General features: G+C 49.6%; 2 protein-coding genes, 1 long non-coding RNA gene and 4 other non-coding genes across 8 annotated transcripts; 5 read left to right on the top strand and 2 right to left on the bottom strand.

Annotated features, from left to right (window-relative positions):
- The first annotated feature begins 70 nt into the window (after window positions 1-70).
- Window positions 71-3,191, top strand: HSPA6 (heat shock protein family A (Hsp70) member 6). The gene is given in 11 exon segments (XM_057315183.1): window positions 71-769; window positions 772-938; window positions 940-984; window positions 986-1,358; window positions 1,361-1,462; window positions 1,465-1,598; window positions 1,600-1,758; window positions 1,760-1,943; window positions 1,946-2,077; window positions 2,080-2,256; window positions 2,259-3,191. Coding segments are annotated over 11 exon segments (1,671 nt in total). The 5' UTR covers window positions 71-720; the 3' UTR covers window positions 2,408-3,191.
- Window positions 3,192-7,727: 4,536 nt separating this feature from the next.
- On the bottom strand, window positions 7,728-7,810 carry TRNAL-CAG (transfer RNA leucine (anticodon CAG)). The gene has a single exon. It is a non-coding gene; the product is annotated as a tRNA-Leu (tRNA).
- A 144-nt stretch (window positions 7,811-7,954) lies between these two features.
- LOC130544252 (uncharacterized) lies at window positions 7,955-13,018 on the top strand. The gene is made up of 2 exons (XR_008960413.1): window positions 7,955-9,276; window positions 11,154-13,018. It is a non-coding gene; the product is annotated as an uncharacterized LOC130544252 (long non-coding RNA).
- On the top strand, window positions 8,362-8,433 carry TRNAG-UCC (transfer RNA glycine (anticodon UCC)). Its single transcript has one exon. It is a non-coding gene; the product is annotated as a tRNA-Gly (tRNA).
- Window positions 9,260-9,331, top strand: TRNAD-GUC (transfer RNA aspartic acid (anticodon GUC)). The gene has a single exon. It is a non-coding gene; the product is annotated as a tRNA-Asp (tRNA).
- A 1,867-nt stretch (window positions 13,019-14,885) lies between the features above and the next one.
- Window positions 14,886-14,959, top strand: TRNAN-GUU (transfer RNA asparagine (anticodon GUU)). The gene has a single exon. It is a non-coding gene; the product is annotated as a tRNA-Asn (tRNA).
- A 1,557-nt stretch (window positions 14,960-16,516) lies between these two features.
- On the bottom strand, window positions 16,517-23,226 carry LOC113268656 (low affinity immunoglobulin gamma Fc region receptor III-A-like). Of its 2 annotated transcripts, none has more exons than XM_026517221.4 (5): window positions 23,035-23,226; window positions 22,348-22,368; window positions 21,744-21,995; window positions 18,618-18,872; window positions 16,517-17,906 (listed from the first exon to the last, which is right to left on the bottom strand). In XM_026517221.4, the coding sequence occupies exons 1-5, from the start codon at window positions 23,072-23,074 to the stop codon at window positions 17,728-17,730; spliced, it is 747 nt and encodes a 248-aa protein (XP_026373006.2). In that variant the 5' UTR covers window positions 23,075-23,226; the 3' UTR covers window positions 16,517-17,727. The 2 variants fall into 2 exon arrangements, with proteins under 2 accessions (XP_026373006.2, XP_026373005.2); XM_026517220.4 differs by having other exon boundaries at window positions 21,744-21,998; window positions 23,035-23,224.
- Between the last annotated feature and the right edge of the window lie 3,422 nt (window positions 23,227-26,648).

Here is a 26,648-nt window from a genome sequence, read left to right as displayed (position 1 = left end):
AGCGTTCTCTGGCGCCATCCTTTAACTTCATCTGCTTCCCTAGCTCCGTTCCACCACGGGAATCGGGTCCTTGTTGAGTCACCATTTGGAAAGTAGTGCCTTTATGTTTTCAGACAGAAAAACATTACGACTCAAAAAAGAACAACAACAACAACAAACACCTATTGTAAGTCCTGGCTCTGAGGCCACGTCTCTATTCGCACGGGGACAGGCTTTCGGCTTTCCCGGCTGCAGGCCTCGGACCGCCCTCTTGAACCGTCCAGGCGGAGCATTGGTTCTCTCGGGGATTTGCGGCCTTCAGTGGCTTCCGACCGCGCTTGGAACCGGCCGGGAGGAGCCGAACTTTCCCCGCCGCTGAGCCAGAGGCGGGTGGCCTGCCGGCGGCGCGGCGGCTGAGACTGACAGGCTGGTGGAGGCCGAGCCGCGCTGCCCCGAGTCCCGCAGGCTCGGGCGTCCGACGCGTCCCGGGAGCGCGAGAAGCCAGAGCGACGGCTGCCCCAGCGAAGTGGCCGTGGGCACCGACCCGGGCTCCACGCGCTCGTGCGTGGGCATGGGGCGGTGCGGCCGGGTGGCCACCGTCGCCCACGACCGGGGCACGCGCCCCGCGCCCCGCTAGGTGGCCTTCCCCGACCCCGCGCGGCTGGGGCGCCGGGGCACGTGGCCTTCACCCACCCCGCGCCACGAGGGTGCGGGTAGCCGAGAACTCCGCGCACCACCCGGATGGACGGCACGCGGCTGATGGCGCGCAGGTTCGCGGGCGCTGAGGTGCACGCGACCCGAATCACCGGCCCTTCCGGGGGGCAAGCGAGGGCGGCAAGGCCTGGGTGCGCGCGTCCTACCGCGGGCAGGACAAGGCCTGCTACCCCGAGGAGGTCTCGTCCACGGTGCTGGGCCAGGGTAAGGAGACAGGCGTCGCGCGCCTGGGCCAGCCCTGGGGGAGGGGGGCACGCCGCGATCGCCGTGCCCGCCTGCCTCAACGACTCCGCAGCGCCAGCCCACCAATGACGCGGGTGCCATCGCGGGGCGCAACCGGCTGCGGATCATCAACCTCCCTCGCCAACCGGCTGACACGCGGGGCGCCAGGGAGCCAAACGTGCTCGTTTTCGACCTGGGTGGGAGCACCTTCGACGTAAGGGTCCCCGCTGTGGACGCCGGTGTCTTCAAGGTGCCTGAGGCTGGAGACGCTCGCCCGGGCGGAGAGAACTTCGGCGACAGGTTGGTGAGCCACTTCATGAAGGACTTCCGTGAGAAGCACGGGGAGAACGTGAGCGGGAACAAGCAGACCCTGCGCAGGCTTCGCACAGCCTGTGAGAGCGCCGCGCGCACTCCGACCTCTTGCACCCAGGCCACCCCGGAGATCAGTCCCTGTTTGAGGGCGTGGACTTCAACACGTCCATCATTGGAGCCTGCTTTGAGAAACTGGGCTTGGTTCTTTTCTGCAGCGCCTTGGACTGGGTGGAGAAGGCCAGATCCATGACATTGCCCTAGTGGGCTGCTCCGCCCGCATCTGCAAGGTGCAGAAGCTGCTACGGGACTTCTTTGGGGGTAGGGAGCTGAACAAGAGCATGAACCCCGATGAGGCTGTGGCTATGGAGGGCGGGAGTTGCTGTGCAGGTGGCTGTATTGATCGGAGACGAGTGTGAGAAAGTGCAGGATCTCCTGCTGCTGGACCTGGCTCACCTGTCCCTGGGGCTGGAGACAGCATGTGGGGAGATGACCACGCTGATCCAGAGGAATGCCACCATCCCCACCAAACAAGACCCAGACTTTCACCACCTACTCAGACAACCAGCCTGGGGTCCTGACCCAGGTGTATGAGAGTGAGGGGGCCATGACCAGAGACATGCTGGGGCACTTTGAGCCAATTGGTATCCCTCTTACTGCACGTGGAGTCCCCCAGATCAAGGTGACCTTTGACATTGATGCCAATGGCATCCTGAGTGTGCAGCCACTGACGGGAGCCCAGAGAAGGCTAACAAGATCACCATCCCCAACAAGGGCCGGCTGAGCAAAGAGGACCGTGAGAGGATGGTTTGGGAGGCTGAGTAGCACAAGGCTGAGGATGAGGCCCAGAGGGAGTGGTTGCCAAGAACTCCCTAGAGGCCAGTGTCTTCCATGTGCAGGGCTTGGTGCAAGCAGAACGCCTTAGGGACAAGATTTCCAAAGAGGACAGGCACAGGGTACAAGACAAGTGACAGGGAGTTCTTGCCTGGCTGGAGCACACCCAGCAGGCAGAGGAGGAGTGTGAGCATCAGAGAGGGAGCCGGAGCAAATCTGTCACCTCACCTTCTCTAGGCCCTATGGAGACCCTCGTGGCCCTGGGGGTAGTCGTTGTGGGGCTGAAGCTGGCCAGGAGCCCCCAGTGCCAGCCCAGCATGAAGGAGGTGGATTGCATGGCCCCTCCTGACAAGTTCTCTGTGCCGGTCAGGGCTGGGCTTGTGTGCCCTCTAGACTTCTGTGACCCCGCGGTGAACTGCTGGAATGGGAGAGGAGGAGAATCTTCCTCCCAAGCAGGGAGCTTTCTTCTCAGTGTGTTGTATAACTGAGGTCCGTGTCATTGCACTTTTTAAAATCCTCTTCTCCCATTTCAGACAGGCAGCAGTAATTATTGTTATTATTAAAGATTTTCTTTATTTGAGAGAGAAAGAGAACTAGCAGGGGGAGGGGCAGAAGGAGAGGGAGAAGCAGGATCTCCCCTCAGTGGAGAGCCCCACACAGGGCTCGATCCCAGGACCTTGAGATCATGACCTGAGCCAAGGGCAGACGCTCAACTGACTGAGCCACCCAGGTGCCCCCAGAAGTAATTATTATTAACATTTGTGTGGCGCTTCAACATCGCTTTTACCCACTTTTTCTTTTGTTACTTGCATATATGAATTTTGTTAATATATAAGGATTTTGTGAAAGACAGATCTAAGTAAAGTTTTAAAACTCTTTCTTAGTTTTCATTCCAACCAATTAAATACATAAAGAGGCAAGGCTTTCAGAAGCAGACGATGTTGGGGTCACTATTGAAGGAGGGATATGAACAGAACTCACAAGCCTGTGTATGTGATTTCCACAGACGGAAACAGGGTAAGGAGAGTTTCAGGCAGACACGTTGAGGCAGTAGTAAAATCTGAGGGCTGACAGGAGAGAGCTGTGAGTTATTGGCTGGAAAAGTTAGGGCGATAGAGTTGGAAAAGTGGAGAAAGGAGAGAAACTTTAAGTCCCGGCAAGGTTCCCCTGTGTGACCCTAAGATTAAAAAATCCTGTATTGGGATTCTAGTTTGTCTGGTGTCCTAATACCCTGAGAAATTGTTTATATGCTAAGTAGCTGTCTCTAATCAAGTGACCTTGTCCATTGTTCTTTTAGAGAACAAGCTCCAGTCCTGGACCCTGGAAATGTAGTTTCTCCCGACTCTGGAGAGAGTACATCGAGCGGTGTGATGAAAGTCACTGTTGATCTTATGTGTGTGAGAGAAATAGCGTGGGCCCATCTGGTTTCTGCTGATGGGTGATGATGATGATGATGATAGTAATAATAGTAATAATAATAATAACGATAATATTGGAAACAGACTGCTTAGGTTTTCAGCTCTGTTCCTTTATATATGGTGCAAATTAAACTCTCTGAGGCTCGGTCTCACTTTCTATTGGGGGGGGTGATGAAATAGGACCTATCTCAAGATTGCCAAGAGGGTTCAATTAATTAATATACGTAAGAAGTGACGAAGAATGTTAGGCATACAGCATATGAGAACGAATAGTAGCTATTACTATTTCTCTTAGTTGAGTGTCAACTATGTAGCAGGTACCTAACATGCATAAATCTAATTTAATCCCCACAGCAACATCACAGGGTAGTAGCTCTTTTGGAAGAGGATTCCGAGGTCCAGAGAGGTTAAACACTTTACTCAAGGTCACATAGCTATTCAGTGTGTGTGTGGGAGGGGGGGTGGCTTGGAACTGAGAATCCTGTCCTGCCTGATTCTAGAGCCTGCACATTGTCACCTCACAAACTGACCACAGCTCTACTTATCATCAGAACTTCCCCCAGATGTTGTGAAATTGGATATGTTATTCCTGTAGAACACAGTTGGATGCTGAGCCCTGAGAGAAAAGTGTATCTTTTACTGTATTATTTACATGATTCACTAAATGAGTATGTGCTTTTTATAGCAAACGACCGAAGCTGGGAGGTCTCCTCAGGCTCCATTGTACTGCCAGTTGAGTAAATGACACTATGAGAGCAAGGATAGACTTGCATGAGTTAGTTCCCAGTTAACCCAGTTCACACTCTCTCTCCTATGAACAATGGAAGACGCATTTTTATCTCAGAAATGCAGGTGGGCTTGGCTAAGCTATACTACGTTAACAGTAGCTAAGGGTTGTCTCTGGTGGGCGGAGAGGGGGTTGCAGAAACAACCCACTCCTCCTGTACCTGTCATTTCACATTTTTAACTGCTCTCTTTTCCTGCCTCCTGCCTACATCCTGGGCATCCTGGTTTCACATTGAAGGAAACTGTCCCCCCAAAGAGGACATTGCATACACATTCTACAGTACACTTTCCCTTTCCTGAATTTCCTCCAACATGGACCACCCAACCTGTTTGTACTTCTCAAGAGGAATGATGGTTCTTGTGTTGCCTGGTGAACTGGGGAGACCGCGGGCCCTGGGGCCTCGACCCAGCCAGACCCCAAGGAGTCAACGAAGGTTCTTGGCCTTGTTGCGAGAATGAATTCAAGGGCAGACAACACAGCACAGTGGATAAGTGACAAAAGTGGGAAAGTTTATTAAAGTGAAAAGTACACTCTTGAGATATGAGAGCAGATATGAGAGTGGCCAAGTGAGGGAGGGAGGAGGGGAGAGAGAGAGAGAGAGAGAGAGTGCCCACCCAGGAGCCCTGAGTGTAGGTTTGGGTTTCTATCTTTTATTCACAGCTGTTAACCAGGGGACAGAATATTTATTACTTGGGGCAGGAAGCAGGGTTTCGAGCTTTTTCTTACTTATTTGGTCAGGGGTTTCCTGTCATGGCATCCACCATCTTGGGCCTGTCTGGTTTGATCTGGCTTCTTGTGGAGGGCCTCTGACCTTCCCATAGCGGCCGTGGCTTCCTTGTTGCTGGCTTCCGGGTCTCCTGTTGGAACCTAGCTAACTGCCTATTCATAACACTCGCAGGGTTTACATAGTTTCTTAGCATTTCAACAACATATATCTCATTCCCTCTTTAAAATCACATATAGAGTCTAAGAAGGAAAGTTCTCTTGTGCTTAGTTGTGAAAACATTTCAGACCCTCTCATTTGTGTTGTATCTATTTTTCCATAGAAGGATTTAAACACACTACTTCATCTACTTTTAAGTGACTGTTGTTAACGGTTTTGTCTTTGGGGACTGTTTCTTATATAATAGGCGTCTTTAAAGAACAAAATCTCAACTGAGTCAATCTGCAGGTCTCATTGGCTTGAGTAAGTGATTCAAGAATTGGGCACTATCCCATCTAGCAAGTAAAGGGGAGCTCCAAGGCCCTGTTCAAAATGGAAGGTTTTTATAGGAAGAAGGGTGGGGCAAGGAAGTTGTTAGCAAAAGAAAAGAAAGGATTGTTCCAGACAAGGTCACCTTCCCTTAGGAGTAAGGGGGGGGGGTGTCTTACCTACTCTTCCTTTGGGGGATGGAGAGGACCCATGTGAGGGAATACCTCATTGGTGCTGACTAGAACATCCCTGACTGACTGGTTAAGACTATATTTCTGGGAGAGGTCGAAAGTGCAATTAGGTTAGGTATTTTCAAGAGTACCGATCAGGTATTTGGCAGATTGTCCCTCAATTTGGGTTTATCTGATGCTTTTCATTAGACTGAGGTTTTTGAGAAGGCCACTGGGTGAAGTGCCCGTCTCCACGTATTTGATCGGGGGTATGTGATGGCAACAGGACGAGTCCCTGGTGATGTTCACCTTGATCATGTGGTTAAGGTCAACTTTATTTTTTTACCCGTCTCTCTTACGAATGTGTTGTCGTTGTCTTTCATTTAGACACAGTTTTTAATTTAACTTTTGATCTTGTGTTCTAATCACATTGTCTGACATATGTGAGGGCTCAGCTGATACTGAGTGCCTTGGTGAGAAGCAAGGGAAAGGATATTCCAAGTTCAAGGTCAACCTGTGCAAAGGCACCTAAATTAGACAGACCAGGGCTTCTCAAGCTTTCATATAGACGTGCATCACCTGGAGATCTTACAAATTTCAGATTTGGTAGGTCTGAGGTGCGGCCTGCAATCTGCATTTCTAATAAACACCCAGGCTCTCACCTAAGCCTCCCAACAACTCTGGATACCTTATACTGCAGGCAGACTTCCCAAGGTCAAGGTCTAATAAAGAACAAAGAATGCAGTTTGTTTGGCAAACTTTCCCTAACTGACCTGAAGATCCTTCCATCCTCACCATCCTCACGCTTGTGAACCTCACGCATTCAGCCTCTTCATCTTGACAATTCTATCCTCCTCCCAGAAGGGCCACAGGATTTTTTTTCATAACCAGTTCCGAAAGCATCTTACTTGTGATCTTCAGGAAAAAGTAGCTCTTGAAACAACATACTCCCCAGGTTTACCTTTCCTCTGTATTACTTTTCCTGATTCGTTCTGTTGACTTCCTTTCCTGGGTTTTGGTGACCCAGCAAACCTACCGAATTAGAATTGGTGGTGGTGTTAGAATCAGCAGCTGGTTAGGTTTTAACCCAGTGCCTGGATGCCAGCAAAGGACTGAGGGTCAGCTATCAGGAAAGTCAGATATCTAGCCTGGTAGCATTCTAAAACTAAAGCCACAAGAAAGTCAGATCAAACCAGACAGGCCCAAGACAAAGAAGGTCTGAGACTGACCACGTAAGGGAGAAAAGGCCGGAAACGTTGTCCAAAGGAAATCTCCTCCCCAACTAATAAATACTCTATCCTCTGGTTAACAACTGTCAATAAAAGATAGAGACCCAAACCCTAGGCCCAGCTCTCCCTTGAGCACTCTGGCTCTCATATCTCTAGAATGCACTCTCTTTAAATAAACTCAACCACCGTCTGGTCTCTCCTTGAATTTCTCTCTTGCCATAAGACTGAGAGCTTCCAGTCACATCCGAGGGACTGGCTGGGCAGAGGCCTCCGGGCCCAGGGGTCTCCCCAGTCCACCCTGCAACAGCAGGAGTGGGTCAGGCAAGATGGTGGGAAATGTGTGGCCTCCCAAAGTTTGACACTATTGTCTGAGCATTAGAAGACTCCGGCCAAGTTAGCAAATGAAAGGATCTGAGAGCTTTGCCTTGTTCAGTCGGAGGAGACTTTGATATCTGCCTGCCCTAGTGTGCTGGGCACATTAGAAAGGGCTCAAAATATTTTTTTCATAGTTAGGTATAGATCTCAACTGCTTCCTGTTTTCAAAAACCAGTCTCCTGCGTACAATATAGAAAAGAATAGATTCAGTCCCGTATTCACAGTGAAGCATAATATTCATATATAGATACGCAGGACAAAAAGGTGTCGCTTAATCAATACTCCTTTCTCCATGAATTCAATTGTATTTGTTGGTGGAAAAAAAGGTAAAAAAAAAAACCCCACACCCCACATCAGGCTCCTCCGCTATGAGCCTGCTTCTTCCTCTCCCACTCCCCCTGCTTGTGTTCCCTCTCTCGCTGGCTGTCTCTATCTCTGTTGAATAAATAAATAAAATCGTTAAAAACAAAACACCCACAGAACAAAAAGTCAGTGTTTTGTCAGAAGTGGGATTCGAACCCACGCCTCCAGGGGAGACTGCGACCTGAACGCAGCGCCTTAGACCGCTCGGCCATCCTGACACGGAAACCCAACCTTTTCTTATTTCACTTTCAGATTACCCCACAGTGCTGTTTCATGACGTCACGTTATAGCGATGCTGCGTTTATCGTTTTAAATAAAACCAGAACTCTCCCTGGGGTCCTTGGCAAAGTACGGAGGATAAAACTGTCTCTGACTCCTCCTTCCTACTTCACCATCCTAAACTGTAAAGATCCATTTTTCCTGGCGCCTTTTCCGGCCGGTCTCCCTTGCACCCTCAGCCCCAAATCGCCGGTACGGAATCCCACACCCGGCGGATCCAGCGCTGGGGCGCGCAGGCGGCGGAGCTGGAAGTGCGGATCAGAGCAGGCGGAGGTGAAAATCTCCGGGCCATGCGACGCTTCGGCTTTCCCGCGGTGCTCCGCGAACCCTCCCCGGCCTCCGTGGCTGGGTGACCGGCTAGGAGTAAGATCGGGCTCCATCCTCGCGAAGGGAAGGCTCCGTGTGCCTCGGGATTATAGAACACCAGGGTGAGAAAAATTTGCGGCCTTTACTTTCCTTATATATGAAATTTTGAAAACTTATAACGTCAGCGTTGGTGGTATAGTGGTGAGCATAGCTGCCTTCCAAGCAGTTGACCCGGGTTCGATTCCCGGCCAACGCAAACTATACTTTTTCCAGGAAGAGTGCTCGGGGTTGCTTTTTTTAAAGCCTGGGCCCAAACTAGGAACTGCGGGCGCTGCTTTTTCTCGCCCCGCTGGTCTGTCGCTGAAGAACCCCTTTCCCCGCCCAGCTGCGTTTGGGCGGAGTTCGCCTCTGACCTCTTTCCTCTCTGCGTTTCCTTCCCGCCTGCCTTTAAGCGCTTCCACCTGCAGAGGAACCAACCCGTCTGGGTTCCGAGTCTCTCCGGCCGGCGTGCAGGTGCGAGATGTCCTCGCCGGGGCCCTGCGGGGAACCGCACTTGCAGGTCTACGTCAGTAAGCAGATCCATTATTTGAAGTCAATAAATGGAACATTTTAAAAAGATGCTCAGTTTAGCTTCTGGAGAAAGTTTAAGTACGGTCGGAGCAACTTGGATATATGAATCCACTTTTTCAACTGTAAACATTATGAAATCTAAGTACGGATCAAGTTTGCAAATGAAAATTTAACGCCCGAGATGAAAAGTGCTGTGAGTGTACAATACATACTGGTTTGAAAACTAAGTACGAAAAAAAAATCTTTTTATATTAGCTACATGTTGAAACAATATTTTGGAAATCTTGGGTTACATAAGATGTAGTAGTAAAATTATTACATGTTTCTTTTTAATGTGGCTGCAAGAAATTTTAAATTACACGTGGGGTTTTCATCTTGTCGATTGTAACGTGCCTGTCGAGGCAGTAAAGGCACAGTGTTGCCAGCACTCAACCTTCTTTCACGGAAGAAATTGGCCCGGCAACTTTGAAGTAACTTCCTAAAGAAAGATTTCTGACAGTGACCTGCGGTTTTCCTCGTTAGTATAGTGGTGAGTATCCCCGCCTGTCACGCGGGAGACCGGGGTTCGATTCCCCGACGGGGAGACATAAGGCATCTTTTTGTCTCTTCCTTGCTCTACATTCTCGCTTACTTCAGAAACAAAAGGTATTCCTCGATAATTTTAGGTTCTCCCCATGATTATGGTTGTCACATGTGAATTTGTTTGCTGGATGATGGGCAGGAGAACTGGTGGGTGCGGTTATTTTGACCCTGGTTCTTAACCCTGCAAACAAGTTTCCACCTAATGGACCGCCGAAGAGGCCTGCCACTAGGTTTAACTTCTTCCATCCCCATGATTTCTTGCTGCCACTGGAAGAGAATTCCAGGATCCAGGCTCTACCTTGAGCCTTGTATTCCAAATTTTCACTCTCCTTCTTGCCGTCCCCCACACCCACGTCTTACCAGGCGCTCCTCCTTTCTTTCTCCGGGGTATATCGCTATCCAGCTGTGGCCAGCCCACGTTCTCAAAAGTTCGCGTTCTTTCTGCTGCCTTACGACAACCAAGGTGAGCAAACAGAAATGGGCTCTAGTCTGAGAATCAGCATACCTGTCCTTTCATCACTAGGCGGCTGTTTGCTTTAGCGCAAGCCCTTTTTCTCTGGGCTTCGGTTTCTTCACCTGTAACGTGGAAAGCAGTTTTGAGACCCTTTGGGGCTAAAGTCCTTTGAAGTTGTGCCCTGCACTCGCAGCTGGCACACAGTGTACGCTCATGCTTTAAAAGATACTGTCTTTCCTGAATATAAGAGGAAGATATAGTCGTTGTAGAAAATATGGGAGATAAGCAAACCACAAAGAAAGAAGAGGCATCCGTATTTCCATCACCCAGGAAATCCCTATTGATATTTTGCTGTGTGTTTATCTCTTGGGCATTTTTTTAAATGCAAAGCTGGAATCACATTGTGCATATCGTTTTTTAATCTACTTGAGTGTTTACTTTAAAATGTGACTGTTTCTAAATTCATTAAATGTTAGTCTAAAACGTTATTTTAATGGCTTCGTTGTGCTATATTAAGTGGCCACATCATCATTTCTTTAATGAATCTCCTGTTTTTGAGCATTTTTGTTGCTGCAGTGTTTTTCTGGCTCTTCTGGTGGGGCAGCTCTTGAAATCTCTGCTGGGTACTCTTTCGCCCCCAGCACTTACTTTCACCATGACCTCTGTGAAATCTGTGCTCCGTACACGCTCAGTTCAAGGGTGAGCCAAAGATAAGACAGCTTGATTTGCAGATTTGGTTTTCCGGAATGAGACTATCTCTTTCGAGTCTGACTTCAATTTCCAGCCAGTCTGGAAGCCCTGGGCCCTACCTCAATCAATGCGTGGGTATGAGACTAGTTTTCTGCATCATTTAAAGTGCCCAAGTCTCGTTTCCTGGCGAGGGCTCTCAGGATGAGGATCTTACCCACAGCGATTCCTTCTTTCCGGGATTGAATGCTCTTTATTTTCAATCTGATTTGATTGCTATCCAATGCCTTACAGATTTTTTAAAAAATATTTTGTCTAGAGTTTATAATTGTTATCTATGGAGTGGTTAGCCCCATGCAAGCTCCTCCACCGTGATGGAAAGTGAAATTGCTTTTTAATTTTATTCATAATGTTTTTGAACTTCAGAAATTTCTAATTTTTATGTGGTCAAATACTTCCCCTGGTAGTTTTTAAACTTGTTTTCATACATAGAAAACTCCTTCCCACCCCAATATCTGATCAGTTTTTGCCTTTATTTTCTTATAGTAACTTTGTTTCCTTTTGCTTTTTGGTATTATCCCTTTAATTCTTTTTGAAATTATTTTGAGATATAACATGGGGTAAGTCTATAGCTCCATTCCCAACCCTTCACCTGAGCGTTCTCCATTTCATTCATTGAATAGCCCGCCCCTCAACCACTGATTTGAAATGACATCATTGACGGCTACGCACCCATCCCTCCCTCTCAAACAAAGCAAAACACAAAGTCTGGAACATACTCGACTCCACTCCCAGCTCGGATCCATAAGACAATGGTGAAACCAGAAGATATCAAGCTTCCTCTTGGATGTTGTGAATGACCAGGAGTCAATGGCTTACATTCTTTTATGCTGCTGTCCCTTCTTGTCTTTTCTTGCTCATGTTTTTGATATTCAGCTCTGTGAGTGATGTCCCACTCTAATTTCCAAGACAGTTTTGACTCCATCTTGGAGTCTGCGTGGGATTCTTTCTCTCACTCTCCCTCTGCCCCCCTCCCGTCTCACACTTTAAATAAATAAATACATAAAATCTTAAAAAAACTATTGTCTGGGGGTTTTATACATCTGTTTTCTCTATTACACAACAATCATTTATTGGAATGATATGTGTAACTAGGTTGACCACAGCCACTCAGCCTGGCTGAGGCAACACACATAATACTGTTGTGAGGTGGGGACTCTGTTGTGCTGCCTGTGTTTGAATCCTGGCTCTCTGTCTCCATTTCCTCATATGTAAAAAGGGATAATGATGATAATTATAATTCTCAAATGAGTTAATAAATGTTTAGAATGGTGGTTGGCAATGAGTAAGCATTCATTATCTTTTTTATTACTAAAACAATTATTAATGGTGGGAGGATGTTTGGGGTTTAAAAAAAGACAACCTTGTCCCATGAATTGAAGGTAAAATACAATGCAGATGGGGAAAAGGGGCGCCTGCCCCTCAGTCACCCTTGCACCCCACCTTTCCCCCATGGTCCAGGCTGCCTCACAGCCTCCCTCCTACCACAGGACGGCCACCAGTGCCAGCAGAGGCCTCAACACCTGGCTGATGCTGTCAGTGTGACCTGCTGTCTGTTATTTCCTAACTCTTGGTACCAAGGTTGGGTGGAGGCTTCAGTTCTCACAAGTGGCCACAAACAAGGGTGACTACAGAGTAGTACTGAGTGGTAGTGGGCAGCCACGGTCTTGGGGGGCCAAACTGTCCCTGGGCTCTTGTTAAGTGGATCGGGGTCCAGGTGGCCCTGTCCTGGGAGACAAACAGGGACAGGCACCTATAACCAGGACTCGAAGTAGGTTGGCTTAAATTGGACCTGCTGGTCGGGAGGCATTGAGTGGCCTCTGGGCAGGGCCCATGTAGAGTTTCCTAGAGTTGGCCAGCAGTGGTATGGGGACTGACTTTCTGGGGTGTCTAGGGAGAGCCAAAGCAGACCCTAGAAGATGACTCTTTTTGAGGGGAGTTAGCTGGTATGGCCCTGACCAATCAGAATGTAACTGCCTGTACTTTTCCCTCCTTGTAACAGGATTAATTGCATTCCAAAAGTTGTCTGTTGTTGTTGTGTTTTGTTTTTGGGGTTTTTTTGTAACAGAAAACACTGCTTAATACATATGCTAAACACTGAAGGTTGGTGGAGTGTTCCTTTTCCCTAGTGCACATGTAAAACTTTGAACAATCCAAGATTTGGGTGTGTTATATTTTTATTACTACTCAATCTAAGTATTTTTCAGTTTCCATTCAATTTCTCTTTGATTCATGAGGTATTTAAAAAGCATGGGTTTTAAATTTTCCACATATATGAGGGTTTTAAATTGATTTTTGAGTTAAATTGCATTATGTTCAAAGAATGTGTTCTATATAGTTCCGATTCCATGATATACGTTAAGACTTGTTTTATGGCCTCATACAGAGCCAATTTTTGTAAATGTTCTATATTCATTTGAGAAGAATGTATAACCAAAAATCATTGGTTGCTGAGTTGTAAATATATATTAAACCAAGCTTATCGTGTTCCTATGCTTAATTTTTTTTTCTCTGCTTGACCAGTCGAATGCTCAAAGTAGTATGTTGAATTCCCTCACCACAGAATTTGAATATTCACTGTAATTAAATTTGTCAATTTTCCCTTGTAGGTCAAATAATTCCTGCTCTTATATTTTCATGTTATTTTATTAATACATATGTTTTTAGAATTATTATATGTTCATCATAAGCATAATCTTTTATTATCATCTCGCGACCATCTCCATCCCTTGTGATGTATCATTTCTTAAACTTTATTCTGTCTGATACTATATAGCTATATGCCAACTTTCTTTTTGTTGGAGTATTCCTGGCATATCTTTTTTCCATTCTTTTTCATTCAATCTTTCTGGTTTTTTGTTTAATGTTTTAATGTCATTTTTCTAAAACAGGATAAAATCTATTTTTAAAAAATCCACTTTAACTGGCAAATTTTCTCCATGTCTATATATTGTGATTACTGACATATTTGGATTTATTTCACCATCCCATTTTGTACTTTCTTTTTCATGCCTCAGTTTTGTTTTTGTTTTTGTTTTTGTTTTGCTTTCCTTTGGACTGCTCTTATGTGTACACACAAAGGGAAGTGCAGGAAACGTGTATTTAGAATAAACTGGAAAGTAATTTTTAATTCCTGCTGCCAACGCAATAAAAGAGGTGAAGGTGAGCGAACTTGTTCCCAAACTTGCACTTCACAGACGAGTAAAATGTTAGTGGTCAATATAGAGTTGCCAGCTTTTTATTTTGCTAAGTTAGGAAATTTATAAGACAACCACAGCCGCAACTATCACCTAGCCTCACCATAATTTTAAAAAGAACATTTAAAAACAAACTTTTAAAGTGTAAAAAAAACAAAGGTAGTCTTAATGCAGAGATCATTTGGCGAAGTTTTCTGAGATGCGCGCGCGCGCGCACACACACACACACACACACACACACACACACACTTGCACCTGCCCTTATCTGTATTCGTTGTACACAGATTCCACCCAACGGCACTGGAAACTCTGACCTGCACCTACACTGGAGCCCACTAAGTAGCGGACGGTGGTGCAGAAGGAAGAGCAGGTTCTGGGTGGAGGCTGGGGAGGGGTCCCCCCGACCAGCCACACACTGTGGGTGCCTGGGTGCGGCAAAGAACGGTAGTAGAGGGGGTAGGTGTGCCTGTGGCGGCGAAATGGGCCAAGAACCAAGAGAGGAGCTTCCGTCCAGGCAGGAGAGGAGAGGAGGCCCAGCCCTGGCCGCGATCCCCGGGCTGATGATGTTGGATGCGCGGCCTCTGCCCTCGGATATTTAGATTCGGCTATTTCAGGGCTAAAGTCCTTAAGTTCCCGGCATTTATAAACTCCGTGTTCTGTCCGGGTGCCTAACACGCTGGTGGGGGGGCTGGAGATTCGTATTGGTCTATTAGGCTCCGTTGCTTAAACATTTCATTCTGCCCGGCAGGATCGGACCCGTGATGCCGTGTTTTAAATACTCACAATAACGAGCTGACACGAACACATAAATTGTTAGATCAGCCAAAAAAAGAAAAAAGAAAAAAAAGTGGACTGCACTTCCAGGAGCAAAAACAAGTGAACTCGCGAGCCCGCAGAGAGCCTTCGTTTGGCTTCCCCGGAGACCTCGGCTGCTCGGCTGTTCGGCCTCGTCTGGGGGAACACTGAGGCCCGTCCCAGGTCGAAGCAGGTGCCAGCGCCGAGGGAGAAACCCTGCTTCACTCGGGCCTCCCGGGGCGCCGCAAGGGGACCGCCCCACGGGCGCCCGCGCCAGCCCCCGCCCCGTTTGGGGGCGCAGGAGGAAGCTGTGCGAACATTCTCTGCCGTGAACTGACTTGGCAGAAGCAGCCGCTTTCGCCTGTCTCTGTGGCGCAATCGGTTAGCGCGTTCGGCTGTTAACCGAAAGGTTGGTGGTTCGAGCCCACCCAGGGACGGGGTTTGAGCGTTTTGAACCCCAGGGTGTGGCCCCCTGGGACGCGGAAGCCGCGGAGGTCTTGACTCGGTCCGGCTCTCACCCTCCCGCCGGGCGCCCGGGCCATCGGTCTGCATGGTCTGCGCCGCAGGTGGCAGCAAGCCTTTTAGCGGCTTGACTTAGGTCCTACGAAAACTGTCCCATGAAATTGATGTTTTAAAAATGGTTGCCGACCAGAGGAGGCAAGTGCTGATAAGCCAGAGATGAATTCGTTAGCACCTCTGTGCCTGCCTTGCCTCTGTGCTTGGATTTCCGAACTCCTGAAACAGGCGTGTCCGGAACCGGGCCCTTAGTCATGCTGAGTCCTACCGGTTACCCGTGTCTGGAGTCGGCCTTCTGAATACCTTTTCAGGAGGCGCCTTCCTCTCCGGCCTCGCTGCCTTTTACTTCCTCACCGCTTCCGCCTTGGGTTACTGCGGTAACCACCCAGCTTTCCAGGGGGGTTCCTGTCTTCAGCTCCCCTCTCCCTTCCTTCCTCCACGTAGCTGCCAGAGAGCCTTCCTAAAATGCAAACTTGTTCTTAAAATCCCTCAATGGCTTGCTTGGCCGGCGGGGCTCTCCTTAGCTTGGGCGGCAGTGCCTTTCAGGATCCGGCCCTGACCTGGCTCCTCGCCCTCGCTGGCTCTTTACCCTGGAAAGCAGCTGAACTACTTGCTTGAGTCCTACTCTGGCTTTTGAATCTTTGCCCACAGACCTTCAGTGTCCGTCCCCTTTGCCTGGCAAACTCTCACTCCTCCTCCACCACCACGAAACTGAGCCCGTTCTCTGCAGACTGTTCTCTGTTCTCTCCTCGGGGCTTTTCTCCCCAGAATGCATGCTCCTGCAGGAACGACTCCGCCGGGTTCATCTATCTTCAGCACCTGAACCCAAGCTCCGGGCATCATAGGTACTAAATAGATGTGAGTTGAAGATTGTATTTATTTGTTTATTTGCAAGAAAGAGAGAGCGCAAGCATGAGAGCGGGGTGAGGGGCAGAGGGAGAAGAAGAGCCTCCCCCCACCCCCTGATCCTGGACTCCTGGATCATGACCTGAGCGGAAGGCAGACACCCAACGGACTGAGCCGCCCAGGCCCCCTAGATGTGAGCTGAATGTCTGGGGTTTCCCGATGCGCTTGCCTCATGTCTGGATCTCATTTAATATTCAGACATCAGGCTCGAATCATGTTGGCATATAGCTCGTAACTGACAGACACAACGAACGAGGCTGACCCCATACCTCTGTGCAGGCCCCTATCTCCTTCCTGGGGGTGCCTTCTCCTGCCCACCACCTGCTCGGAACTAACTCTAACAGCCACCCACCCTCCCATCCCACACCACCTGTAAAAGTCCCTTTTACCCAGTTGCCTCAGCAAGACTGGTGAGTCTGCAACGGGTTGATTCATGTGAGCTGTGTGGATATGATTTTGTTACCCAGACTCATCCCTGGTAGATTTTCGGACAACAGGAGGAAAAATGGATTTTACAAACATTCAGGTCTTATCATCATGGTTTTTTCATCTCCTGAGAGCAGCATGCGAGATCTTGTTCAATGCTTTATTGGAATCAAGAAATGTTCTGTTTAAAGCTTCCAGTACAGAAAGAGACAGCTAAGCTTTCTTCCATAAGCAACACTCGTGACCCGACCCCCACTCCATCGTCACTGACAGGCCAAGGGATTTCAAATGTTCCCGGTTTAACTCAGCAGGGTCGAGCACGTTTAGGACCGCTCATCCAGCATTTGTTGGATGAAGGATGTGCAGCTGCAGCTGGAGCGTATTAAATACTGAAGCAGAAAGCTGGCGATAGTCCCCGCATCTCCTCTCTCTGATGCCTGCTATCCTGGCCTGCAAATGTCCTCACCTCCTGCCCATTGCCTCCCGAGCAGCTGTTGTTGACTCTTCCCTGCCATGCTTTCTCAGTTCGGACCCAGAGAGATCTCTGTTCAATGAGCTTAATCTGGGCCAGCAATGTGGTCCCTTTCCTACGGACGGAGAGTTTGTTCTGCGTTTTCTTTTCCAAGACCCTCCAATCCCCAACCGCCTTCTGGGAACATTCGCTACTCATGACCTCAAGAGCGTTCATCATTAAATACTCACACACCATCCCAGTTCTGACAGGGGATCCCCCGAAAAACCAATTCTACATCACCCCTGTGATTTTTCTGTGACCGACACCACCACTCACGTTCTAGGAAGACAGCCCAGGCAGGGGTCTCCCCTGGTCCGTCCTGGACTGCCTTGTTCTCTCTTAGCCACTCCCCTCACTGGTTCTGCTGTCTCCCCTAGACCCTTGATACCCCCCACAATCTGTCTAGAAGGGGTTTTAGGGTGCCTGAAAGGCAACCAGCCCTGCAGCAACAGGTGTAGACCACTACCCAGCTGGCCCTCGGCCATAATTCTCTTATCTACTTATCCTGGTATTTAAGAACAAGTTCATACATTGGGTCACCATCCAGAGATTGCATTGTGGTTTTGCTGTGACAGACAGCTGTGCAGAGGAAGTATCTGGGTAGCTCTGAGACTTCAATTCTGAGTACTGTGTCTACTCACTGGGGTTTCATGGGTGGCCCCTAGAGATCACAGATCCTTCCTTTCCAGCAGAGACCAAGAGAAATGGAGTTGAGTGGATGACCCTCAGCCTAGATCCTGAGGTGTGGTTTTCCTGCTGCTCCCAGAGCTGCCTGTTGAGGATGATGGGGTTGTGAATCCAGAAAGAGGCTCAGAGGTGCTGCTTTTACTACCTCCATTTGTCCTAAGGGCCCTGACTCCAGGAGACTTTGCTGTTTTTCCAGGCCCCCATTGAGCTGTGAAGGTCTCTCTGCACAGCAAAATACAGCCCCGTGTCCACTGCAAATAGAAGTGCCATCACCAGGGAGAAAGGGATTTGGGGCCAATGTAGAAGGGATGTTGAGGTGGATGGAACTGCTGGACCTAATGGGAGAAGCAGAGGGATGAGAAAAATGATACTTGTTAAGGCAGAAATTTGGCATCTGTCCAATTCTTAAATAAATATAAAGGTCTTTGAATCTTCGGTGTGATCTTAAAGACACATTAACAACCCCCCCTCCCCTCAGTTACAGTTGCTCCATCTGTAAAGTAGACTCAATACTACCTATAACCTCGTAGGTTGCTGTGAGGGGCAACTGTGATTGATGGTCAAAGTGGGTGCATGGAAAGGAGCACGCGGAGCGGTGCCCAATAAACGTCAACTCATCTTGTTACAGAAGAGGAACTTGAGATTCAGAGAGACTAATGGTTTACCCACTGTCACATGATTAATGAGCAGCAGAGCCAAGACTCGGTTTCTATGCCCTCTCTGTGAGGAAGTGAGGGACGCCCACCAGATTGGCTTTTGGCTGAGACTTGAGGCTTGGAGAGGAAAGGAGGGCAGGTGAAGACGGGTGAGCACTGTAGGGACACATAACATTGTGGGCATAGTTTGACTGGGGTAAGGAAGGACGGGTGTGTTTATGGGGCAGGAAATGTGGCTTCTGTTCATATGGAGTCAATGACACCCCTCAGAACCCCTTGTAAAGAAGCCTGCGGAATAGTCCAGATTCTCCTCTCCACTCATCTTCACAGTGTGAATGCAGACTCCATGCCCAGGGGGTTCTGGACCCTTGAGGGCTGCACAGCTCTTACCTTGAATGATGATGTCCACAGCTTCTGAAGACTCGTTTTTCTTCCCGATAAGCGCCCTGCAGAAGTAGGAGCCGCTGTGTTTGCTTGCTGCTGCTGGAATGTGGAACTCAGAATCTGTATGAGAAAACTTCCTGCTTCTTCCGTTCTGGAAAAATTGGACGTTCCGTATGGGCCTGTTCTGCCAGCTGTGGCATGTCAGCTGCAGGGGCTCCCCCTCCTGGAACACCTGCCGAGGGGCCTGGAGCAGCAGCCAGCCTGAAAGACACAGACAGCACAGGCCCAGGAGGCTTCAGCAACCAGAGCAAAGACCTTGGGAAGGGGACGCTCACCACCCAGATCCTGGGGCGTCATGGAGAGCCAGCCTGGGAGCCATCCCTGCAGAGCTCCCTTGGGGAAGAAGCCACCTGGGCCCCGCAAGAAAACTCACGGCCCACCAAGCCTTTTTGTCTAATGGGGAAGAGGGACACGCAGATCAAACCATAAGGGTAGAGCAGAGGGACTAAGGGAAGAGGTAGGTGGGAAGCCATCTGCTGGGTCCTTAGGGCTACGCTGGGATTTTGCTGTGGCAGATAATAAGCAGCCACTGTAAGTTCTAAGTCAAAGAATAAATTGCATTTGAAAATGATGGTTTGTGGGGCACCTGGGCGTGCGGGTTGAGTGTCTGACTCTTGCATCTGGCTCAGGCCATGACCTCTGGGTCGTGGGACAGAGCCCCACATCGGGCTCCATGCTGAGCATGGAGTCAGCTGGAGATTCTCTCTCTCCCTCTTCCTCTGCCCCTCCCCCCATGCATGCGCTCCCTTTCTTTCTCTCAATAATTAAATAAATAAATAATTTAAATCCTAAAAAAGAAATGATGATTTGTTCCCTTAAAGGAAAGGTAGAGGGGTGCCTGGGTGGCTCAGTTGGTGAAGCGTCTGCCTTCCGCTCAGGTCATGATCCTGGGATCCTGGGATCCAGCCCCACCTTGGGATCCCTGCTCGGTGGGGAGTCTGCTTCTCCCTCTCCCTCTGCCTGCTGCTCTCCGTGCTTGTGCTCTCTCTCTCTCTCAAATAAATAAATAAAATCCTTAAAAAAACCCAACAACAACAAAGGAAAGGTAGACTTCAGAAGGAATAGACAGTTGAGGGAATATTGACAGACTCTTGCAGCCAGTCAGGAATAAGGTCACTGGGTCGCCACTGGAGTGGCTACAGACACTGTGAAGCAGAACTCGCAATAAAAGTCAAGGACGGGAAAGAAGGGCATGACGGTAGCGCTCATGGTGGCTGGTGCTTTCTGAAGGGCTCCAGGGCCTCAGCGAGGCCATCTTTATCACTGAGCAAAGTCTTCAAGACAGAAAATTCTTATATCACCAGGATACTTGTTCTCACAACTGTCTTGTCAAGTAATCAGATTTCACAGGGAGGGAACAGGAAGTCACGGTCAGGAGGCTGACCGAAATAATTAAAGATGATATTGCAGATAAATTTTTAAATGACACAAGAAAACATTCACGAGATAATGGTGAGTTAAAAAGACAGAATATAAAAAGCAGATAAGCACAGAAAAAAAAAGAAAATGTGCTTACATATTAGCAGGGCTTTTCTCTGAGGACTAGAGGTTATCTTAATTTTCTCCCTTTTACTTTTCTATATTTTAGCAATTGAACCCGAATGACGTCTGTAATAAGAACAGAACAATAAAACTTCCCATAATCTAAAAAATCTACTACCTTATGCTAAACAAAATTGGTAGACCCGAAAATTCTCTACTAGGGAGGTCTGCCAAACAGAAGGTAACCTTGATTACTTATGAAGAGCTATTTATCCAAAAAGGCCGTGTGCCCATATATGCACTTACTTTTTCAGCAGAGAGATGAATCATTGTTATCATAAGATCACGTTATAAGAATACATATATGGAGTCTGGTGCCTTTGGGGGAGCACTCCTGCTCTAATCTGTCCGTACGTACATCCATTCAGCGCAGCTTTGACCGAGCGCTCGCTATGTTCCAGGTGTTGTGCCGTCTGGGGATACCCGATGACGAAGACACCGGATCCCTAACCTCAAAGAATCTGTAGACCCAACATAGAAAAACACAGACGCAGAAATCATTCCAACGCAATGAGCTATAACAGGCTAAGAACAAAGGCCTCTGGGCCAAAGAGAGTGGAATAGAGAGGACTTCTCAGAGGAGGAGCTAAGTGAAATGAGCCTTAAAAGATGATCGAAAGTTCTTCCTGGCAAAGTTAATGCTCGTGGTCACAGTTTAGTACAGTCCTCATCAATGGGACTTCCAAAGCCAGCTTCTAGATCGAAATCCGCGGCAAGCTAACAGCTCTCAGGCTTGACTTTTCTATTGCTTCCTGTTGGTAATTCCCCCTTATATTTGGTCTAAGGTGGCCACTTCTCACCTAGCTAGAGAACACATGTTCCCCCCGTAACTCTGTAGCATGAAGACCGTGTCAGCCACGTGGCAGGCAGCGGCTAAGGAGCCACAGAGATCAGCTTCAGAAGCCCAGTTCCGTGAACTCTTTGCAAGCCCACCTCCGATAGCCCTCCTTCCCCTCCAGGCTCCTTCCACCCGCACACATCGTGCAACTGAGGCAGTCACTGAGGTAGCGTCAGGCTTGCGAGGTGACACTGCACGTACCAGGCCAGGTGGTGGGGTTCCAGGGACAGCAGGACACATCCCTGCCTCTGGCATCCTCCCCTCACCTGCTTCTGATGCCCGCATTCTGTCAGCAATGCTTAAGACTTCCGTTCCATGACCCGTGGGCGGGCTGAACACGTTTCTATCCCACTAGGAGATTTATGCTGAAGTTTCAGTTTGCGTGTGGCACTGATGGGGAGAGAGGGGAGATAGGACCCTAGGCCGTTCGGAAGGGTTTGGAGGGCCACCTAGGGCATTGTACGGCTGAGAGTCAGAAGGAGGTGGAGGTCACAAAAACAGATTCATTAACTTATTCAATAAATATTAGTGGTGCTAACGGCACGGCCTGTCCCTCAGGAGACGCATTCTATTGGGTACATTCTATGTGGACGGTGGCCGCTGGGACTGTGCCCTGCAGACCTGGGTCTTCTCAAGTCTTCTGCTTTCACCCTTTGTGGGTGAGCCTCCCCTCTCCCCCTTCGCCCACTCACCCACGTGGACTTCCAACTGCACGGGGTCACTGAGTTCAGAGAGGTCCGTCCGGCACCTGTACTCGCCACTGTTTTCAACGCTGGCGGCTTTGATGAAATAGCTGGTCTGACTTGAGATGAGGGTCCCATTGTGCAGCCACTGGGTGGAATCGTCCCCAGGGGACTGGGCCCCCTGGCACTTCAGAGTCACACTGTCCAACGTGAGGATCCTATTCCATGGAGGTTCCAGGACCACCACAGCCTTTGGGAGGTCTGCTGAGGAGCCAGGAGGAGGTGGGTTAGGGCAGGGAGGGGAGCAGGCCCTACACTGGCACCCCTGGGGAGGCTCAGGGCCAGAGCCAGCCCATCCCAAACCCACAGTTGGTGGGTGGTGACTCAGACTTACAGCATCTTGGCTTCAAGGCACTTAGCCCCATTTCTGGCCTCTCATTATGCAGAGGAAAATTAGCCAGAGAAGCCTAGGGCCAAGCCCGACTGTACTGGGGAAGGGACCCGACACCCCTGCACCAACAGTTTCCCACGCGGTGCACATTTCCCAACACCCGGTGGCTGTCACGCACTGTGTGCCTCACTCGATCCACACAAGACCACAAAGCCAACTCACCAGCTTGCGCGCCGGCAGAAACTGCAAGACAAAAGAGTGGAACCAATACTGAGCAGAAGTGGAGATGAGGGCGGCTGGAGTGTGGCAGGACTCCAAGTTCCCTGGCCAGCCCCTGCCCTGGGAGTCCCGTGTCGCCAAGAATTAAGGTACACAGGGTGGCTAGCTTCCCCGCTGACTGCCTTCTCGTTGCCAGTGTCTACACCTCCTGTCCTGTCGGTCACCCGCATCCCTGCTTTCAACACCACTCCCTTCCTCCTTAGTCCCTATTCAAACTCCCAAAACAAGGGTACAGACTGAATTCCCCTGAATCAAGCCAGAGACACCACCTGAACCCAAGTCCTCCCAAAAGGGTGGAAATCAGAAGCCTTAGAGGCGAACCCTGGGATGTCAGAACAGAAGAGACAGAACTTAGGGACCATCTCTCTGGTCCATAGTCTTCAATTTGCAGATAGGGAAACTGAGCCCCAGCAGGGTGAAGTAACAGAGACCTCCCAGTCCCCCTTTGCTTCCTGGTTATGCCCAAATCAGAGCCTGCGTTCTCATCTCTAGCTCCCCAGTGGTTTGTCCTGGGAGCTCGATCGAGCGCTCTACACGTGGGTAGGGGTCCCACCCCCGGCCTGAAAAGTGGGCTCTGCTGAACCCAGGGCATCGGGTGCTTCTCTCTGAGCCCGAGAGACCCTGACTCACCTAGAAGCAGCAGAGCCGTTGAGGGCAGTAGCTGCCACATGCTGCCACATCAGAGCGAACGAGTCACCGCAGATACACTGAGCCCTTAAGGGACGCAGCTCACTTGAAGAGAGGAAGTAAATAGTCTTTCCCCCCACCCCCCAGCTCATTACTCTCTAGGTTCCTTTTCCCAGAACGTCATCTGATTTCTGAACCAGAATTCTGACAAGTGAGCCCCATGATGGGGCAGGAAGGGGAGGAAAAACGTCCGGAACAGGGGCGCCTGGGTGGCTCAGTCAGTGAAGAGTCTGTCAGGTCATGATCCCGGGGTCCGGGGATCGAGTCTTGAGCCTCGTGTGGGGCTTCCCTGCTCAGCGGGGAGCCTGCTTCTCCCTCAGCCACTCCTCCCGCTTGTGTGTTCTCTCTCTCTCAAATTAAAATCTTAAAAAAAAAAAAATTGGAAGAGAAGCTGAGGTGGACATGTCCCCCTTGGGGCCCACATAGGTCTACAGGTGGGCGTCTAGTGACATAGAGTCTGTCAGAATGCCTCCCAGTAAATCTCAAGATATTTCCCCCACTTGGTGGGTTTGGGTCCACTCAGTGCCAAAAACAAGGTGTCAGGAATGAGAGTCCAGAGGGAGAGCATTCACTGAGGGCTCTCTTGTTCTAGTTCAGAACCCTGCCACTGCCCAGACCCGGCTCCATGCAGCCTGGACCTGCCTGCATACATTAGATCTTCGGACCACTAGAAAGCATCTCCCCCCCAACCCCGGGGTTATCTCTACAAGCATATTTTCAAAATTCAAAATGCGTGTGCCTTGGCTCCTGCAATGCACTTCTTAGCATGAATTTGACCATGAGATTCACACCCTCTGTTAAAGGAAACCCAGGCAGTGGGGGAGGAATGGGGCCCTGGGAGGGGGCAGTGTCACTGGCTGGTTGCAGGGAAGGCAGAGAAGGAGGAATAGAGGGAAGGGCAGCGGGGAGGGGAGGCAGGAGCTCTTTACCTTCCACCCACCATTACCAGGGCTGAGCTGAGTCACAGCAGCTCAGGTGAGCTCAGCCCCTCGGGGACCCACTAGGTCTGGGCTGGCCTGAGCTCCTTACTGGAAAAGGTGGAGGTGCAGTGGCCAGGAAATTATCAGATTGAGAACCTGTTCTGCCCTCCCTAGATGCACCCCCCCCCACATGCACCTCCGTACTCTCCCCCCACCCTCCTCCCCACTTTAAATCCAGGTCTCAGACCGAAAATCAAATGGCTCTGCTTGGCAATGCCACTGCCCCATTGGGTTCCTGGACATCTGGGACAGGTCTCACTCGGAAAAGCCTTGGAAAAGGCCAGATGTGGGGATTGGCAGCGGTAGAGGGGAGGCGGGGCGGGCACGGGTGCCTGCTGACCACTGCTTGCGACCAATGCCCCTGTCCACTCCGAAGTCACATAATAAACCACTTCTCAGGATTTTGTTTTGCTTTGCTCCTAGTACAGTTCATTGGTGCCCCCCTCCCGTGCACCCACCGCCTTCCTGCATTCTTGCAGCAGCCCCTCCCCCACAGGCCCTCGGGTGAGATGCCTGGTTAGGATCTGCCGGGGACAAGAACCAGGCCCCGTTCTAGTGCTCCCTCTCAAGCGTCTACACCTTGCAAAATCCAGACCAGCATCTGAAAACGTAAAGCCCCACGCTGTGGCACTTCCCATGCTTCTCTGGGAAACCTAGGCCCGGAGAGTGCCCCCTCCCCCCGGCTGTGGAAGGTTTCCGAGGTGAAGGGGGACCCCCCACCCCCAGGCTCTCTGTTCTTCACGGTTCTGCGTGGCTTTCTTGCCCGTGGCTCGCGGTTCGGGGTTCGTGGTTCGCGGCGTTCACTTTAGTTTGCCTTCTTTGCAGTTTCATTGTCTCCTGTGACTCATCTTCCGTGTGTGGTCTTCATGTGGAGGGAGGAATTGTCAGCTGCAGAGGATGGGCGATAGGAACGAGGAAGCGCAGGAGGCCCGCAGGAGTTTCATCAAGTGCTTACTGAACTGGCCTCCGCTGGAGCGTGGGGTTGCAAGGGCTCATTTTATAGGGTGGCTGAAACGCACAGTGTTTAAAGGACAGATGGTCTTGGGATAGCGTCCGCTGGAGTGTTTGTCTCCGTGCTTGCCTTTTCTTTTCTCCCTTCGTTGTTGTTGTTGTTGTTGTTGTTTTTCCCTCTCCCTTTCTCTCTCCCCATTACTTTCCCTTCAACACTGAAATGCCAGCCACAGCACAAGGTTCTGAGATTACCAGGCCAGTGAGTTTTCACCCCCCAGGACTCACTCTTGCGTAGGGGAGACACCAGGTAAGCGCCTGCAGTGCCATAGGGCCTATGAGAGTATTTGCAAAATTCTCTTTGAGCACAAAGAAGGCATTTGCAGGAGGAGTCCACGTGGAAGAGAGAACACTTTAATTGGATCACAAAAGGTGTGTTCAACAGGGAGGTTTTGAGAGAAAGGTGTTCCAGGGAAATAGAGAGACATGAGCAAAGATGGGGCGAAATAGGCTGGCGTGTTTGCAGAGCTGGGTATAGCTCCCCAAGATTAGTGAGAACCAGAAAGGAGAAGCACAAGCTAGAGGGTTAAGGGTGGGGCGTCTGGGTGGCTCAGTTATTTGGGCCTGGGCGTCTGCCTTCAACTCGGGTCATGATCTCAGGGTCCTGGGATTGAGCCCTGCGTTGGGCTCCCTGCTCACCGGGGAGCCTGCTTCTCCCTCTGCCTGCTACTCCCCCTGCTTGTGCTCTCTCTCTCAAATAAATAAAATCTAAAAAAATAAATAAATAAAGGGTTAAGGCTGCTGGGTTTCAGATGAGTCTGGGATGGAATCTCAACTCCACCTCTTACTCCATCTAGGCCTCAGTTTTCTAATCTGTAAAATGGGGTTAACAATAAGGGCACTAACCACCCAGGTGTCATTGTGAAGCTTAAATGAAATAATACGTATAAAATTATTGGTTCCTTGGGGCACCTGGGTGGCTCAGTGGGTTAAGCACCTGCCTTCGGCTCAGGTCCTGGGATCAAGCCCCACGTTGGGCTCCTCGCTCACTGGGGAGCCTGCTCCTTCCTTCACCTGCCATTTCCCCGGCTTGTGCTCTCTCTCTGCCAAATAGATAAACGAATAAAATCTAAAAAAAAAAAAAAAAAAGTGCAAGATGGTTGGTGAAGGCCTTCCCTGGTGATCTGAATGAAGTTGTGACACCCCCACCCCCTTACTCCTTTACGAGCTTGTGCTTCTCCTTTGTAGTAGTCGTCCTATTTCGGTAAGGTCTTTGAGGGCAGGGACTCTGTTCCTCTTGTTTATATTGTATCCCCAGCATTTAGCACAGTGCCTAAAACATACTCAGCATTCAACATCTATGGAGTGATGACGAAGGACTTTGCATGTCATGGTGAACAGTATAGACTTCTTAGATTGCTTTCAGAATAATTTTTATAAAATGTAAAACCAATCATCAACATTTTAAGCTGGGGAATGACACGATCAGTTTTATGTTTTATAAAAATGACTCTGATAGCAGTTCAATAAATAAACTGGAGAGGAGAGAAATCAAAGGTGGAGGGAAAAGTCGGGAAATTATTTTAACAGTCTAGCCGAGGGGAGATTCCCTGTTAAAGAAGTGGAAAT

This window comes from Ursus arctos, unplaced genomic scaffold, assembly GCF_023065955.2.
Source record: "Ursus arctos isolate Adak ecotype North America unplaced genomic scaffold, UrsArc2.0 scaffold_2, whole genome shotgun sequence".
NCBI lineage: Eukaryota > Metazoa > Chordata > Mammalia > Carnivora > Ursidae > Ursus > Ursus arctos.
Note: the sequence above shows the minus strand (reverse complement) of the source record. Positions and strands in the feature narration are given on the sequence as shown.